This window comes from Xenia sp. Carnegie-2017, unplaced genomic scaffold (genome assembly GCF_021976095.1).
Source record: "Xenia sp. Carnegie-2017 unplaced genomic scaffold, XeniaSp_v1 HiC_scaffold_25, whole genome shotgun sequence".
NCBI classification, from domain to species: domain Eukaryota; kingdom Metazoa; phylum Cnidaria; class Anthozoa; order Malacalcyonacea; family Xeniidae; genus Xenia; species Xenia sp. Carnegie-2017.
The window spans coordinates 1,170,631-1,186,600 of NW_025813488.1; the positions used below are offsets into that span (position 1 = coordinate 1,170,631).

Genomic DNA, 15,970 nt, shown 5'->3' on the forward strand with positions numbered 1-15,970 from the left:
ATGCACAGTTTGTTAACGTCTTTGCCATTAAAATATAAACTCTCACGAAATCCTGATTTATGTGTGCACGTACATAAAAACGCTTTGATTGAATCAATGCCAGGCAGTGTTTTTCACACTGGACATTATGATAAAGGGAATGTTTGTGCTTATTTATAATCTCAATGTGCAAAAGCTCGGAAATATCTTAAAAACCTTAATAAAATCACGAATCAAAGTTTAAATATGTAGAAAAATATGGCTCTTTCCGAACACTCGTAAAGCCATCTGTTATGTACAAAACATTAATTCATGGAAAAAATGCGTTTAACTTTACAAACAATATTTATTTGCGGTCTCGAGCTCATTGAGATTTCTTTACATTCGATCACGGGATAGGAAATCATGGCTGTTGGAGACTTTTAAAGGATATATGCAAAAAAAAACAACAATCAAGGTTGTGTAATCAATACGTTTTGCAATTCATTTATGAGAATCTTAAAGTAGGTATGTCGCGAAAATATTCATTCTGTGTACAAATAATAATCAAAAAGGCGAACTTTAATGAATCTGGAAGATAAAAAATACATGCAACGTTACTGGTATATACTGGTTTTTAAATAATGCTAATTCTTGGCGAAATTCCCGCAATCAAAATAAAAAACAGCAGTATACATGTGTTTATTTATCTTCATAGCAATCAACACATGCCATTGCTAGATTAATATCAGCAGTTTTAACATCAATTTACGACAACATAGGAGGTTTAGTAATTCCACTTCTCATTGGCTGTTCATACGGCATACGTCATGAGTAACCTGCGTGTTTTAAGTTCGAAGACGAAAGGAACGCGTGCCAAAATAGATGTACTGTAGAATGAGAAAGAATTCCGATCTCAAATTATCGTTTAAAGTGTACCAAAAAATACTATTGGATATATGAAAATGAAATCATTGAACCTTGTTCTGTTGTTTATTGGAGTTACCTTAATAAGCGGAAGCAGTATGCCGACAAACGCTACTAATTCAAAATTCCCAACACACAAGAATAACAGTGATTTGGCAAATGGAACAAACATATCAACGACATCAAAGGTAAGCGCACATGAAAATATGTAGAAAAAATTGAAGTATGGGCAGATTAGCAAAAACAACGAGTTTTTGATAAAATATTTTAGTCAATAAACAAATCTCTCGTGGAGGTAATTTAGCCCATGCAGTTGTGATATACATCTGCGTACCATTACCCGAGTTTTTGGACAATCACTTTTCAAACACAAAAGAAACCTCGCTAACTCGACAAAATATATACGTGTATCAAAATATATGTAACCATATAAGTGGCTAGTATAACCTCATGGTGTATTTCGCCGAGTGTAAATGCAATACTTAAATATATTATTTTTATCATTAATATGAGTTAAATTGAATAGTTATAGTTCCATTTTATCTAATTTTTTGCAGTGTAGTTATGTGTTACAAGTATCTTAAATTTTCAACTTCTTTTGTCTAAATTAAATAACGAGAAAGAAAGAGACTCAAACGAAAACATTTATTATTTTTTTATAACTGACACTAAAGTTGTTTGCAGCGACATTCATGACAACTAACGAATGTGAATGAGCAGGGTACAATTAGCTATACATTTCAAGGAATCAAATTGACTACATTAACTGTATAACTAATATGATAACATGGTTGCCTCGGGATCTTTTGTTATCACTGCGACGTTTACTGACGTATTTCCTTCAATTATAGGGTTGGGGATACTTCAAAATATCGCTCATCAATATATTCATTAGGGATGTTTGGACTGAATATCCTTCATCAATAATAGAACAATACGTCTTGTTTTCACATTTTATTCTCATCATGTGAAAGTGCGTCAGGTTGCATTTTTACTTTTCCATGGCTGAATAATTTTTAATTCTGCGGAATGAACTAGCAACAGCGTTTTGGAAAGAGCGTCATCATCAGAATTAAGATGAAAAACAATTGATAAAATACGAAAATTTGGAAGCAGTTTTTCCACACAAACTCGTCAAACCGTACAATCTCCACATTGAATAGATAATAGAAGCAGTTTATCAGATAGTGACCTTGCTTTCATTGAGGTTTTGGAACGGCAAAAACCCTCCACTACCTCTGAGATTAACCATGTTGTTCTAGAAGTAGACCATTTTCCATGCAGAGGCACATCGACAACTGCATCCAGCAATGCAGTTCAAAACGGATTGGTTAAAGCAATTATAGATTTACTTACAAAACATGTAAACACTTAGCCCGAGAAATGCTTACAGAACTTTGTACATACACACTGTAAATACTTTGATAAATGCTTTGTATAATTAACAAGAAAAGGCAAAAGATGACTCCCTTTGCTTCCTAGGAGAAATAATTTAAGTGTTACATTTCTTTAAAAAATCAAGGATGATTGCACACCACCAATAGTAAGCAGCCTACTGCTTGTGACACAAACTTTACTCAGAAAGCTAAATATGTAAACCAGAAAAGAAATAAAATTATAAGTGCCTTTGGAAAAAAAAGCATAACGAAAACATCCGTACCCTTTCGTCTAATGTGTTATGTCAAAACAAATATAAATTACATAACTATAATTAGCTGAACAAACATACGTCAAATTTCCTGGTTTTTTAAAGAACAAAGGACGATTATGTCACAATTTGCAAAAGAACATGTAGAGTAGTAAATATAGGCAACTTTGATTTATGTAGATTTAGAGATATTTGATTAGCACGAAATTTCCCCTTAGGTATATTGACAGAAATGTTATGTTGCATACTTAGCAACATACCGCTATATGTCCATGGAACGTCATAACGAAAGTGAAAAACATTTCCGTTGAACGCTCAACTTCAATGAGATGCATTTCATTTTCCACTGTACGTGACATTTGGAAACTGATTACTAAATCGCTATGTAAGAAAGAAATTGATTGGTTTTAGGAATACATTACGCAACAACACATTCATTGTTATTTTTGTTTTCTAAAGGGCAGTTCTCTTCTATCAAGACAACAACGAAAGAATCTTGTCATCATTATTATCTCGGTTGCCGTGATCGGAGCTCCACTTAACTTAGCGGTTATTCTTGCTATAGTATTTGACCCATTAAGGATCTTGCGCAAAGGACCGTGGATAACAATCTTAAACCTAGCTATCGCTGATTTTCTTTCGTGCGTTACTTGTTTTTTCCAATGGCTGGATTACCACGAGTTTACCATCATCAATTTTACAGGCAGCGAGAGATTACTTTACGAGGACATTGTTCAATTTGGTTGGTCATTCAGTAATGGTGCATCTTTCTTATTCCTGACTTTCTTTTCTATGCAGATCTTTGTGCTTACAAAACACCCACTGAAAAGTCGTTTTATGTTTACAACACCCAAGGTTCTGTCAGCCTGTATCGGGTTATGGTTGTTCTCGATCCCTGTTGGTTTTTGTTATTTAATACACAGATTTCCGCCCTTCGATAAAAACTTCAGAAAGTTTTGGGTGGCGCGCATAGCTTTTTTGCATTTCCTCACGCTCGTTCAGCTTATCTTGAACATCCAAGTTACCACTCAGATTATTCGCAGCGGCCGAAACACAAAAGATGCTTGCAGACACAATAACAAACACAGAAATATGGCGAAAACTGTGGTCATTCTAACCGCAATTCTCTTTATTACCACGTTTCCTTTTTTGACACTACGACAAATTGAATTTGTTCTCAGAATGAATAACACTAAAATAGGCAATCTTGATGAAGTTGCTTATTTGCTTTATCCGCTTTTACTAATGAATTTTGTCGCGAATCCCATCTTGTACTCGTTAAGATTAACAGACTATAGACGCACATTTTTAGCATTCCTTGGAAAGATTCGAGGTAAAAACGTCCATATCCCAAAAACAACAGCTAACACATCATTTAAGCTTACTCAAACATCGTCAATAAACTCGGATATCTCTCAGTCAGGCAAAACAAAGCATATGTTGACGGAAAGATTGCCTCTTCATCACACAAGCCGTTTCTAAATTTTAAAATGTAAAATACAACTACATAGCGCACATCAATTAGCATTATGCGTACTATGCATTAAGAAGTATTTAAATGGTGTGTATGCTGAAAAATTAGATAGATATCTGAAGATATGGGGGTGGAGAAAAAGTAGCTTCCACAATAAATTATCATTAATATCGGGTCGTTGCTTGTAAAATTTCATGTGTTGAAATTAGCTAACAAAAAATATTTACTATTTAAGACTATTAAACTATACAAAAGTCGAAAGCTAAAATGATAACTTTAATCAAGTAATTAAATAAATATTAGGAAATAGCAGGAAGGAATAATGATGTGGACATGCCTTTGCAATGGATGCATCTAATGGAATAGAATTGAACTAAATCTCTTAGCTGGTCTCCATAGCATAGAAGCCTTGCGTATAAACTGTATCATGTACATATCAAAATGTTATTAATAATTAAAGATAATAATATAATAATAGTAATAATAATAACAATAATAATAATATTAATATTATAATTATATCATTTTTGTTTTACAATGCTGTAAATATAGCTATATATATATAAACATATATGTATAGTGTATCGAAAATAATAACAAAAATTACAGTTTCATCCCTGTTTAATCCATGGTTAACTTAATTCAAACAGCTCCATGACGCGTAACTGAAATATGAACGGCATTTCTTAATATTCTAAAATTGTCGTCTGAATAATAATCAGCACAATGAGAGTTATTCAAGAGATGTTTGAGAAAAGTAAATTATTTTAAAACCCTGGTTCAAACCACTGAGGATGAGGGTTGCTTTTTGGCATTTATGTAGAGCAGGTTATATTTAGCAATACTTGTCATGTTGTACACTTGGCTATTTATTTAAAGGATGAACTTGCTTATAAAATGCTCAATATACAAATATGAATGCATGTCAAATCTTCCACCAGTTCTTAAGAAGTGGGAGAAGTAAATGATAAGAACCAACAATCACCCACAGTTCAAAATTTCAAATCATCACTTTCACACATTACAAAAGCATGTAGTATCTTACAAAGAAAGTCTAACTTTAAAAGCAATAAAATTGTTATGAAACATATTATATTAAGTGGATTGTGTGTATTTTGCACAGCATTTAAAGAAACAGACTACCTGTTATCAGTTTTATCTTAAATTTTTGGTCTTTCGGCGACAAATGAGAAATTCATATTTCGAAACAAGTTCTCACTTTTATGTTTTATACAATACAGCGTTGCGTATACATAACATGTCTTGGAACGTCCACAATGCATCTTAACACATTAATAACCAAATTTTGCTAACGGTTTTGAAAAAAATAAAAGATTTAGGCTAGCATTCTATTTCCAAGTTAGCAGTTTTTGCGAAACAATCTGTCACGCAAAATAAACAGTCCATGCGACATACTCGCAAAGCGGCAAATCAGCTTCTAAAGGCGCATCTCCACTAGACGATTTTTGTGACGATCGTCTTAAATTTTCGCGACGACACATGCGCAGAGGCAAAAAGCTTTTCGTTCGGACGAAATTTTTGACGATTTTGATTCTGACGAAAAGTTTAAACTGTTTTAACTTTTCGTCAAGCGCTTTACGATCGTCAAAATTTTAGCCAATCAAATACCAGAGATGAGCAAACACTGCACATGGCCAACCTAGCAGTTCATATTAATGATTTCAACATGGCTACTAGTAACGAAGAAACAACAGAAGTTGTCAGGTCCAATAGGTTCTCTCATTTTCGTTGAAACTTTCTTTATGTCGGGTCCTATCAACTTTAGCAAACTTTCATATGTCTTTGGAAACATACGAAAGTATCTAAAGAATATTTCATGGTCGTGGAGTCGCATATCATTTATCAATAAGTTATATTCTCCTTTCACATTTCTCTCTTCGTACAGCTTTCTTATCCAAAATCGACGTTTCCTTTTTCTTGTTTTGGTGTTCTCCCTGAGCATTTTTTGGTGAAGATTGTAAAGAAATAAATATCTTCTACGAAGCAGGAAATATAGAATATATCTTTTATTTATAGACGCCATTTTGTTTATTGGAAAACACCGCGAAATAATCGTCTAGTGGAGATGACTAACAAAATCGTCCTATAATTCGTGTTCGAAATATTGTCGCGAAAATTTAAGACGATCGTCACAAAAATCGTCTAGTGGAGATGCGCCTTAAGTGACTTCAGCAAAACTAGGCTTGTGTATATTGTGAGTTAGCCTTCCAGTTGTTGTAGAGTTTACTGTTCTTACCTCATAAACCATATATTTCCATATTACATGAAGTGGGCTCTATACTTTATAATTATGGAGAACGCATAAGAAACTCTGATTGGGAAAGTGATGAAGAGATGAGACATGATCTTGAAAAATATGTGCAGCGAAATTTAAAACGAAAAGAGATACTAGACTTTATGTCTGCAGATTATCCCATGTATGCATGGAGCATTCGCACTTTAAGTCGCAGGCTTCAACATTTTAATATTAAATACACATACTACGAAATTGCATTGGAAGACGCTAAAACAGCTGTCAAAAAGGAATTGAACGGTCCTGGCGTTCTTCTAGGTTATCGAGCAATGTAGCAAAAGATAAGAGAGGTGCATGGACTCAATGTTTCACTCGACTTAGTTTACGCTGTAATGGGAGAAGCTGACCCAGAAGGACTGCAATCACGAGGTGTAATTGGAAAACCGAAACAACCACGTAGAACAAACGCGTTTGTTAGTCGAATAAGTCAGCAATCTTATTTTATTTGTGTTGCGATAAGTAAAATATCAATTGCTTTGTTTCAGGATATTCCCAGTATTTCTTTAAAACTATGCGGCTTTTTTGTAATGAAAATTTACATCATCTTAAGCTTTATTCTAAAAACCAGTATTGTGTTTCTACCACTTGATAAGTGGTGTGAGGAACAAGCTAAAAGAAATTTCTGTGCACAACAGTTTGCACTATGTGAGTGAAAAGTTTGTTGTAAATATCACCATGCAAAGTGATTTTCAAAGTTTAAAGGAGGGGGGCATTTGAGGGTGGACAACAAAGTTTTATTGGGGCATGTATCTCCCCTTACCAATGCCACGTCTGAAAACTGCTAGTTTGAACCTTCATTTTATTAAATTATAACAGGGATCAAACTCTACAATGTCCTTGGATGGGCATGATAAGCTTTGGGGCTATCAGAAATCCATGTTTTCTTTGTGCATCAATGGAGGGCTGTATTAGAATTATAATGTTTAAGTAACCATTTTAATATAACATAACCAAACACAACGTGCAGTGCAATAGAACAGAATAAGAATACTAATGAGATAGGATGTCAACAAGACAAAGAACTTAATATAAACATAAGAGTTAGTGCCAAAGTCCATGATCAATTATCCAATCATGTATCATCATTATAGATATGAATTTCCGGTATCATATTACTCTAATAATACGTTTATATCCCAATAGGCTGGATGTATACAGTGGCAGGGTTAACTTTGTGAAAGTGTGGACAACTAACAATAACCCATTGGTTATTGGACGATTCTATTTTGAATATCTGTTTAAGGCTAGGTGTAAGATATTTTGAATTTCAATTTTAAATTGTCCACTTTTTTATTCTATTTTACTCTATTTTACTTCATCTTTATCACACACATAAAAGTTATTCTTCATCCCATTTCTTTCTTTTGCCTTTAACTTCATAGCAACTACACTAATGCATCCCATGGGACTCCTGAGTCACCAGAAATAGACCAAGTGTGGATTGTTGTAAGATGAAGAAATGCTAAACTAAAATTTAACATGCACAAAGTCGTAAGCTTTACTTGAATAAAAAGTACAATCTTAGCAGCAAGTCTTATCTTTATGTTATACAAAGCAGTTTTATATGTAGGTTTTGATGTATACATAAACTAGTTTACTGTACAATGCATGAGCAGCATTTATAAGAGTGGCAGCATGAAGCAAACCCTCCCCCATTATCTTTGTTTACAGTCTGGCAATAGTGTTATTCAATATTGTTGACAATGCATATGATAGTACAACTCTATTCGTAACATTTTATCACATTTTTAGAAAAACAAGTCCTACTCTATTTGGGGGTAAACACGATTCATAGTAGGGGGTTCGTTTGATACAGGATATGCCTTCCCAAATATACATTTCAAAATGAATTGTAATCTTTGCAGCATAAACAGTGTCTAAAAAAAAATTAAGTAAACAAGAAAAATGTATGGACAAACAACTCATAGAAAAAAACTTAGTACTAAAAAAATAGGTGTTATCACACCTCAAGTATAGTAAAACATAGGAAAATCAACACTTTGAATTTTGAACGACAAATGATAATTGATAAACCGATATCATAATTTTCTTGCACAACTTCGGCATCTGTATACCACATAAGTGTTTGCAGCATTTTTATTGGTGAAATATTAAAAACGAGTTTGTAATAATAGTTTTTATAGAAAAAATTGGTGATCCAATATCAGGATTTTACATAATGCGGTCAAACTTTCACTGATATAATAAAAGTTCAATAAAAAAAAATATTCTTTATAATCGTAGATGAAAGCTGGTTAAAAATCCGGAGGGAAGGAAAAGTTTTTAAATCACGAGCCTGTCGCCTTCTGCTGACATTTTCAATTAAAATGGTCCATATAAGGTACGGCGGCTTTCAAAATAATAAGATAATAACAATAGCTGACGTAGGTATATATTAGTGGTATAATATATGCATGTTTTAGCTGGTTATAAATTAAGTAACTTTGGAGAAATAAAAGGGGGAAAGTCACTTCTCGAGTTATGAAATTATCCATTTGAAAATATGGTGGCAACGATTAAGTAGAAAGCCAAGAAAGAGTTGACAAGAGGTAAAGACAGGATCCAAGATCAGGAGATTCCACAGAGTGAGCATCACGTGAAAGAGTGATGCAATTGAAACCACCGTTACAGTTAGTTGGAAAGAAGAAATAGAATTGTGCATGGATTTGTCTATGGATGGCAAAAGCTAACAAATGAAGATAAAGGTATTTCTTTATCTTATAGGGAGCAAAGTGCGTGAAATCTTTGAGACTATGCAGTTTGAAACGCCCACCGAAGAAAGAACTTTAGTGCAAATAACTGCTGCATTTGATAGTTATTGCAACCCAAAAAGAAATAAGACGGTTAAAAGATACAGATTCTTCTCTAGACTACAAGGAATAAACGAATCCTTTGAACAATTTTAACCGATTTGAAGCTTAGGTCTTCATCTAAAATGATTCCCAGAAGCTTCTGGTGGGAAACCTGCTCTAACATATTGCCATTAATATGAACACACAATAATGTAGATGAATTTACCAGTTTCTTTGCAATTCTTTTTCCAGTGATAAGCATAGTTTTTGATTTTGTAGAGCTAAGCACCATTAAATTTTTATTTGCCCATGAGTTCGAATTAGTTGTATCCTCTTGTAATATGCGTTCAATAGAGGAAACATCTGAATAATGATTAGATTTAACAAGAGTGGTATCGTCAGCAAAAATATTCATTGAGGTGTTTTTTATTGATTTAGGCAAATCGTTAATAAATATGATAAACAAAAAGGGGCCCAAGACTGAACCCTGCGGTACACCACAATCAATAATAGTTGTAGCAGAGGAGACACCATTCACTGACACGTATTGATACCTGTTTGACAAATATGAGTTGAACCATTTAAGGGAATTAGTACTAAGACCACAGGCTTTAAGTTTACCCAAAAGTAGTTTATGATTCACCATATCAAATGCTTTTTTAAAATCACCAAACAGCAAGCCACTAGGATTGTCATTATCAAGATCAGATAATATCTGATCAACAATTTTAATAAGAGCTGTTTCAGTAGAATAGCCATTCCTAAAGCCAGATTGAAGAACATAAAACATGTCGTTGGATTAAAATTTGAGAACCAAATAATTATAGACATGACGTTCAAGAACTTTGGAAATTATCGGTAGCGGAGAAATAGATCGATAATTATCTGGATCTGTAGCATTTCCATTTTTAAACAGGGAAAAAACATTAAATTTTACCATAGTCTGAGATCCGAGACGAACTTAGTTGTAAGGATGGAGTTATTGCTCGAGGAGAGAGATTAATAATCTCATCATCACTCAGGAAAGAGATGATACAATGCATAGATTATGCTCATAGTGAGATCGTAAGTACGTTGGCAAAAGCAAGAGAGTCCACATATTGGCCAGGTATCAGAAGGAAAGTTCGCCAGTTTATAGAACTATGTAATGTATGCAGATCGTTGGACTAACAGCAGCCGAAAGAAATTTTTGTCCAACACGATATTCCTCATCGTCCGTTGACGAAGGTGGGAACTGATCTTTTTACCTATAATGAGTGTCAGTATCTTATTTGTGTCGATTACTATTCATCGTTCTGGGAAGTTGATCTTTTAGAGAGCACGTTATCGGAAACCGTAAACAGGAAGTTAAAAGCACAGTCTGCACGGTATGGGATACCTGAAGTAGTTATGTCGGACAATGGTCCTCTATTTTCTTTAGGAGATTTTAAGGAATTCTGCCAGAAATGGAATATCCATCATGTAACGAGTTCACCCACATACCCACGGAGCAATGGGAAGATGGAAGCCACTGTCAAGTCGGCAAAGATGCTCATGAAGAAAGCAAAGAAGGCAAGAAGAGATCCCTCTCTGGCTCTTCTTGAATACAGGAATACCCCCAACACACGGGTTAAATAGCAGTCCAGTTCTGCGTTTGATAAGCCGTCAATATTCCGAGGGTATTCAACAAGGATATTCACTAGAAGATACTTCAAAAAAAAGAAAGAAAATTGAGTATTACAACGAAAGAGGAAGGACTTGAGTAGATTATTGGTTGGAGATACTGTGAGAATTGTTGCAAAGAATAACAAGAGCGAAGAGGCTGACAAAGCACGAGTAATGGGTGAAGAAGGACCCCGGTCTTTTTAAGAAAAAAACACAGAATGGATCGGTGTTCCGAAGAAATCGGTGACATCTTCGCCAAAACGACCGAAAACTTCAACGAATATTCAAACTCCAAATGTCGAGATGAACTTATAAAAGGATCATCGGTTCCAGAAATGCAGATGGGCAACCAAAGCAAGAATAAGGTAACAAACGAAGAATAAGGTAACAGGACCAACGACTACGCGATCTGGAAGAATTGTACGGAAACCAGATTATTTAAGGGTAGCGTAAGTAAACAAATAGGAGAATAAATATATACATATACAAAAAATTAAATAAAAGAGAAGGGATGTAGCAATAGCTGTATATTGTTATTAATAATAAGATAATAACAATACCTGACGTAGATATATATGAGTGGTGTAAATTATGCATGTTGTAGCTGGTTATAAATTAAGTAGCTTTGGAGAAATATAAGGGAGAAATATTTTTGAAGTCACTTCTCGACTTATGAAATCATCCAGTTTGAAACAGTTATTAAACCACCGAAATAAAATTCCTAAAAATATATTTTACAGTCCTTAGCAGCCAAATAAAATGGTAATGGTTTATTTACACACTGAATAACTAGAGAACCATGACCGGCCGACAATTTAAAGAAATATAGTATAAGGCAAATTCTGAAAAAGCAAGACATCTTGAGATTGCAAAATTTGCATAAAAACAAGACGAGATATGACAAAGATTTTGCAATCTCAAGATGTCTTGCTCTTTCAGAATTTGCTTTATACTGAATAACTATATTAAGCTAAAAATATATGTACCAGAATGACAGAAAAGAAAAGTAATTATGATCACGTATAGCTACCAATAGATCATCTTCATTAAAAAAGAAAAACAATAAACGCGTTCGCTGATTGGTGTAAAGCTGTGTGTTGCCTGTATAAGCTTGAGCAATCAAATAAATAAATCAATCAAAGAAAGTAAGAGCTCTCAAACATGTGCAATCATCGATTTTCAGTCTCGGGCTTGTACTTATTTGCTGCCAGCCTAGACGTTGAGTTCTATTAAATTACCTGGACGTAAAAAGGAGATTGAGATTGTTGTCAAAAACATGGATGCCAAAAGAAATTTTGGGTGAAAAACTTCAACTTCTGAATTCTGTTTCAATACAGAACACAACCAGTGAAAAAATCCCAATAATGAAATAAATCCTTAACGTTCTTGATTGAAAGGTATGCATTAGCGTTATATGGAATAATAAGTAGAAAATTTAGAGACTACTGCAGTTTAGCGGATACCCTACACGCTGAACCAAACCCTAACCTATAACCCCAACATAAAACGAGCCCGCGCTCCGCATATAAGGCCTTCGGGTGTCTGCTAAACTACAGTCTAGCTTAAATTCATACTAGAGACACTTTTGCTTTTCTTACACGACAAATTTAATGAAAAAAAAGCACAAGACGGCATTCGTTATCAGACTTGATACAGTGAATGTATTGAGTTCAATCTTATTACAACTATCTTTATTCATTAAATCGACATAAAGGCATGACAAAATGTCCTAGGGCAAGTAAACTGCTAGTTGAATCTTGGCTTAATATGCTGTCATTGAATTTTGAGTAAGCACTGCTTGGCAGGATACTTGCAAATGTTATGCATTAATTCTGGCAGTTCTATTGATTACAAGATAAAACAACAAATTGAGCTTGCAGTTGCTGAGATATACGAACAGAACTCAAAATATTATGATATAATGCTATTTTTGATTATAAATCTATATATAATTTTAGCCAAGATGTTACTAATGCATTTTTAACTATTTTGAGCAACTTTGTATTATATTTGGAAACTAAGACTTTTGTAATTGAAATGTATTGGTTTCTCTGACATATATCATTGCTTCATGCGGCATGAAGCAAATAGCAATGTCAATAAAGATATTTAAGTTTCATAAATATGGTGCATTGCATGTGATGTTTTGGCATTGTTTAATATGTTAAGAATCAAATTTGGACAAAATAATTGGTTTAAAGAAACTAAAAATCAACAAAAACACTTTCATAGGGCCACTGGTTTGCACAAGTTAACTTAAACATTCACCGATCCTTCCTTTGAAATTTGTTTCATTGAGTTGAAAAGTTGAAATAATTTTATTTGTGGGAAGTTAAATATATATATATTTTTGATGTATTTTTGATAGAGGAGCATTTGCAGAGAAATTGGGAAGGCGGTGAGACCATTGAGGGAGAGGCAATTGCTGTTCAAAAAGGAAATACTTGCAATATATCAATTGTTGAAAATGGATGGAAAATATTCATCCCCAATTTTTAACTCTTCAACAAAATAAAATCAATGAATTCCATAAATCATGCTAAATTGTTCTAAAATAACTCTAGACTTGATGCAGGTTTAAGGGACTCTGCAATTTATAATTTCAAATTTATTTGTATTAATCATTTTATTTATTTCCACATCATCTTCACTGGACAAACAGATTTCTGCATCTTGTGCAGTCTATTTCATTGCAACCAATGCATCCTAAGGGAATCTTGTTTAACTTGGAGTAAAACAACTGTGTGTTTATTTTTTGTCAGGTAAGACAATGCAAAACTTAGCTAATCATACTCACAGTGTGTTTTGTTTGATGGAAGATACCTTTATTTCGAAAATAATTTGCTCTTAAAAAATACTTAACATTGTGATTGACAGGCAAAATTATTTGCCTTAGTAGAGTCATGAAATGTTTTCTTTTCTTCACTACTTCTCCATTCCTTTACCACAAGTTGTCAGAATGTTATTTCTTTTATAATCTTGACTATTGAATTCTTAGGTGAAATCTGAAGGATAGAAAAAGTTTCTAAAAAATGAACCTGTCTAACTCCGCAGAAATTTTTACTAAAAATTTGCCATATAAGGCTATGGCGGCATCCATGTTTTTGGCAACATGCTGCGCTTGATAAAATATAATAATTTTGATGAGGTTTTCAGGTAATTACTATACAGGTCAGTGAGCCTCAGCGAAATGAATACAACTAGAAAGCTACGTTCAGATTGTTTTGATAAAGCCATGATGAAGCCGACATTTGCCGCAATTTACCTTCAGAAATATCTGGAGGTAAAATCTGGCAAATTTGGCTTCATTCGTGATTTACTCGCGAATAGACATTTCTTTCAGCATTTCTAAATGATGAATCATTATCAAATCAAGAATATTTAGCATTTATAATTGATCTTAAACAAAGGATTTACTTTTCAAAAATGAAGTTTTTTTTAAAAGTAAATTCATGTGTTATATAAATGAATTTGTTTCGCCGTGTGTTTTTATTGCGTGGAAAGCCTGGGGATAAGCGGCTTCAATACTGCTGGGAAAGGTAGCGTTCCAGTTATACTCATTTTGATGGTGAGCCTGGATGGTTTATTTACAGTGTAATGATACACATGAAAAAAATGTCTTAATTCTGATTGGTTAAGAGCAGTATAAATTTTCCCTAGTATCAGTGCAAAAATACAAAATACCAGTGCAATGCAAAATGCCGTTGCACAGTGCGAGGTGGTTTCTCCAACAGATTAGCTTGTGTGTAATCTAAAGACAATAGGGTATCCTGTTGTTCAAAAGTGCTCCTGTTAGATTAGTCATCATCCTGTCGTTGCTTGCAAAACGTATGTAGTCGTTAGTAAGTTGTTCGCTTCGTCGTCCAAATAATCATAATAAAGTAAATGGTTTGAACCCCGGAGTATCGTAGCATGTTTGTGGATGAAGATCGTCATAAGCAAATGAGTCAACTTCCAACTTCAATTTTTCTACTATATTTTGTACATGGATGCTTCAGTGGTTGATGAGAAAATAATCACTTGTTTGAAAAACACTCATCAAATTCCTGGATATATGGTGGCCGATATGCGTGGTTCAACCTCGCATATCATTACCATTCACTTACCATTCACCAAGTGGAATTACGCCATCACTTCGTTGTTCTAATGTCGCAGGGAGAATTCCATCGGGATCATCTGGAGTATGCACTTCATCACCATCTCCTGCTCGCGGTTCATCGTCATATGCGAAGTCGTTTAAATGCTCAACATAACCCACGGATTCCGAGCTCGAATCAGATACGCATTCAGACATCGAATTCGAATTATCTGAGCACTGATTTGAGGCCATACTTTCCGGACAACTTGTTTTATTAATATTTTATTGAAAATACTGTCATTATTTGTTTTTAAGACAAGAAAAACGACAACAAAATCATCTTCTATAATATAATATTATATTGACGGAAACAGACGTGTTCAACTATCTACGTCACAAGTATCAATATGGCGTCGTAAAAAATTCGCAAATAGTACCCGACTTTGAAGGCAAAATTAAGCAACTTATATTTATCTGTTTAAGTCCAGCGACATGTCATAGCTCTTCAAATAATCCAAATTTTCAATTAAGCTCATAAAAAAGGGGGGCTAAAATTCGTGATATAACAACTTTAACGTTTTCCTTAAAGTGCACATACAACTATTTTTAGCTTTTTATTCCCAAATAGATTTTGGATAAATAATGCAAATACCGTTTACAGAATTTGAATAACTCTTTCTGTTTCTGAGTTATCTTTCGGCAAAGATGCGAATAAAACCTGAATTTCAACGCTTTGTAAAAAATGTCGAGAGTTCTAATCTGTGGCATGGTACTTACTTTTGACGTCATTTAAGGAACACAGACTGACTACCATTACAACTTACATTGTTCATACATGTAAACAAACACAAAAATGCCAGTCGATATGTAGTTTTTGGTTGTTCTAACGTAGCCAGTTCGGAGAAAGGCATTTCACTTCATCGCATACCATTTTTTAACGACGAAAGAAGCGAAGCTAAGCGTAGGAGAAAGCGATGGGTCAACTTTGTGAAAGCTACTCGCGATAAGTGGGTCCCCACAAAGAATTCAACAGTTGGCTAGGAACACTTCACAAAAGATTCGTTTTCTCGGCAATTCGGCTCGCTTTCTGAATCAGAAAGTAATTTTGCACCTCGACTCGTTCGAGACGAAGTCG

At 34.1% G+C, this 15,970-nt stretch overlaps 1 protein-coding gene across 2 annotated transcripts; it reads left to right on the forward strand.

The window, feature by feature from the left end:
• The first annotated feature begins 776 nt into the window (after window positions 1-776).
• LOC124453773 (cannabinoid receptor type 1A-like) lies at window positions 777-4,319 on the forward strand. 2 transcript variants are annotated; one of them, XR_006951182.1, is made up of 3 exons: window positions 777-1,073; window positions 1,737-2,918; window positions 2,993-4,319. XR_006951182.1 is itself a non-coding variant. In XM_047004630.1 (2 exons), the coding sequence occupies exons 1-2, from the start codon at window positions 918-920 to the stop codon at window positions 4,013-4,015; spliced, it is 1,179 nt and encodes a 392-aa protein (XP_046860586.1). In that variant the 5' UTR covers window positions 779-917; the 3' UTR covers window positions 4,016-4,319. The 2 variants fall into 2 exon arrangements, 1 of the variants encoding a protein (XP_046860586.1); XM_047004630.1 differs by lacking the exon at window positions 1,737-2,918 and having other exon boundaries at window positions 779-1,073.
• Window positions 4,320-15,970: the final 11,651 nt, after the last annotated feature.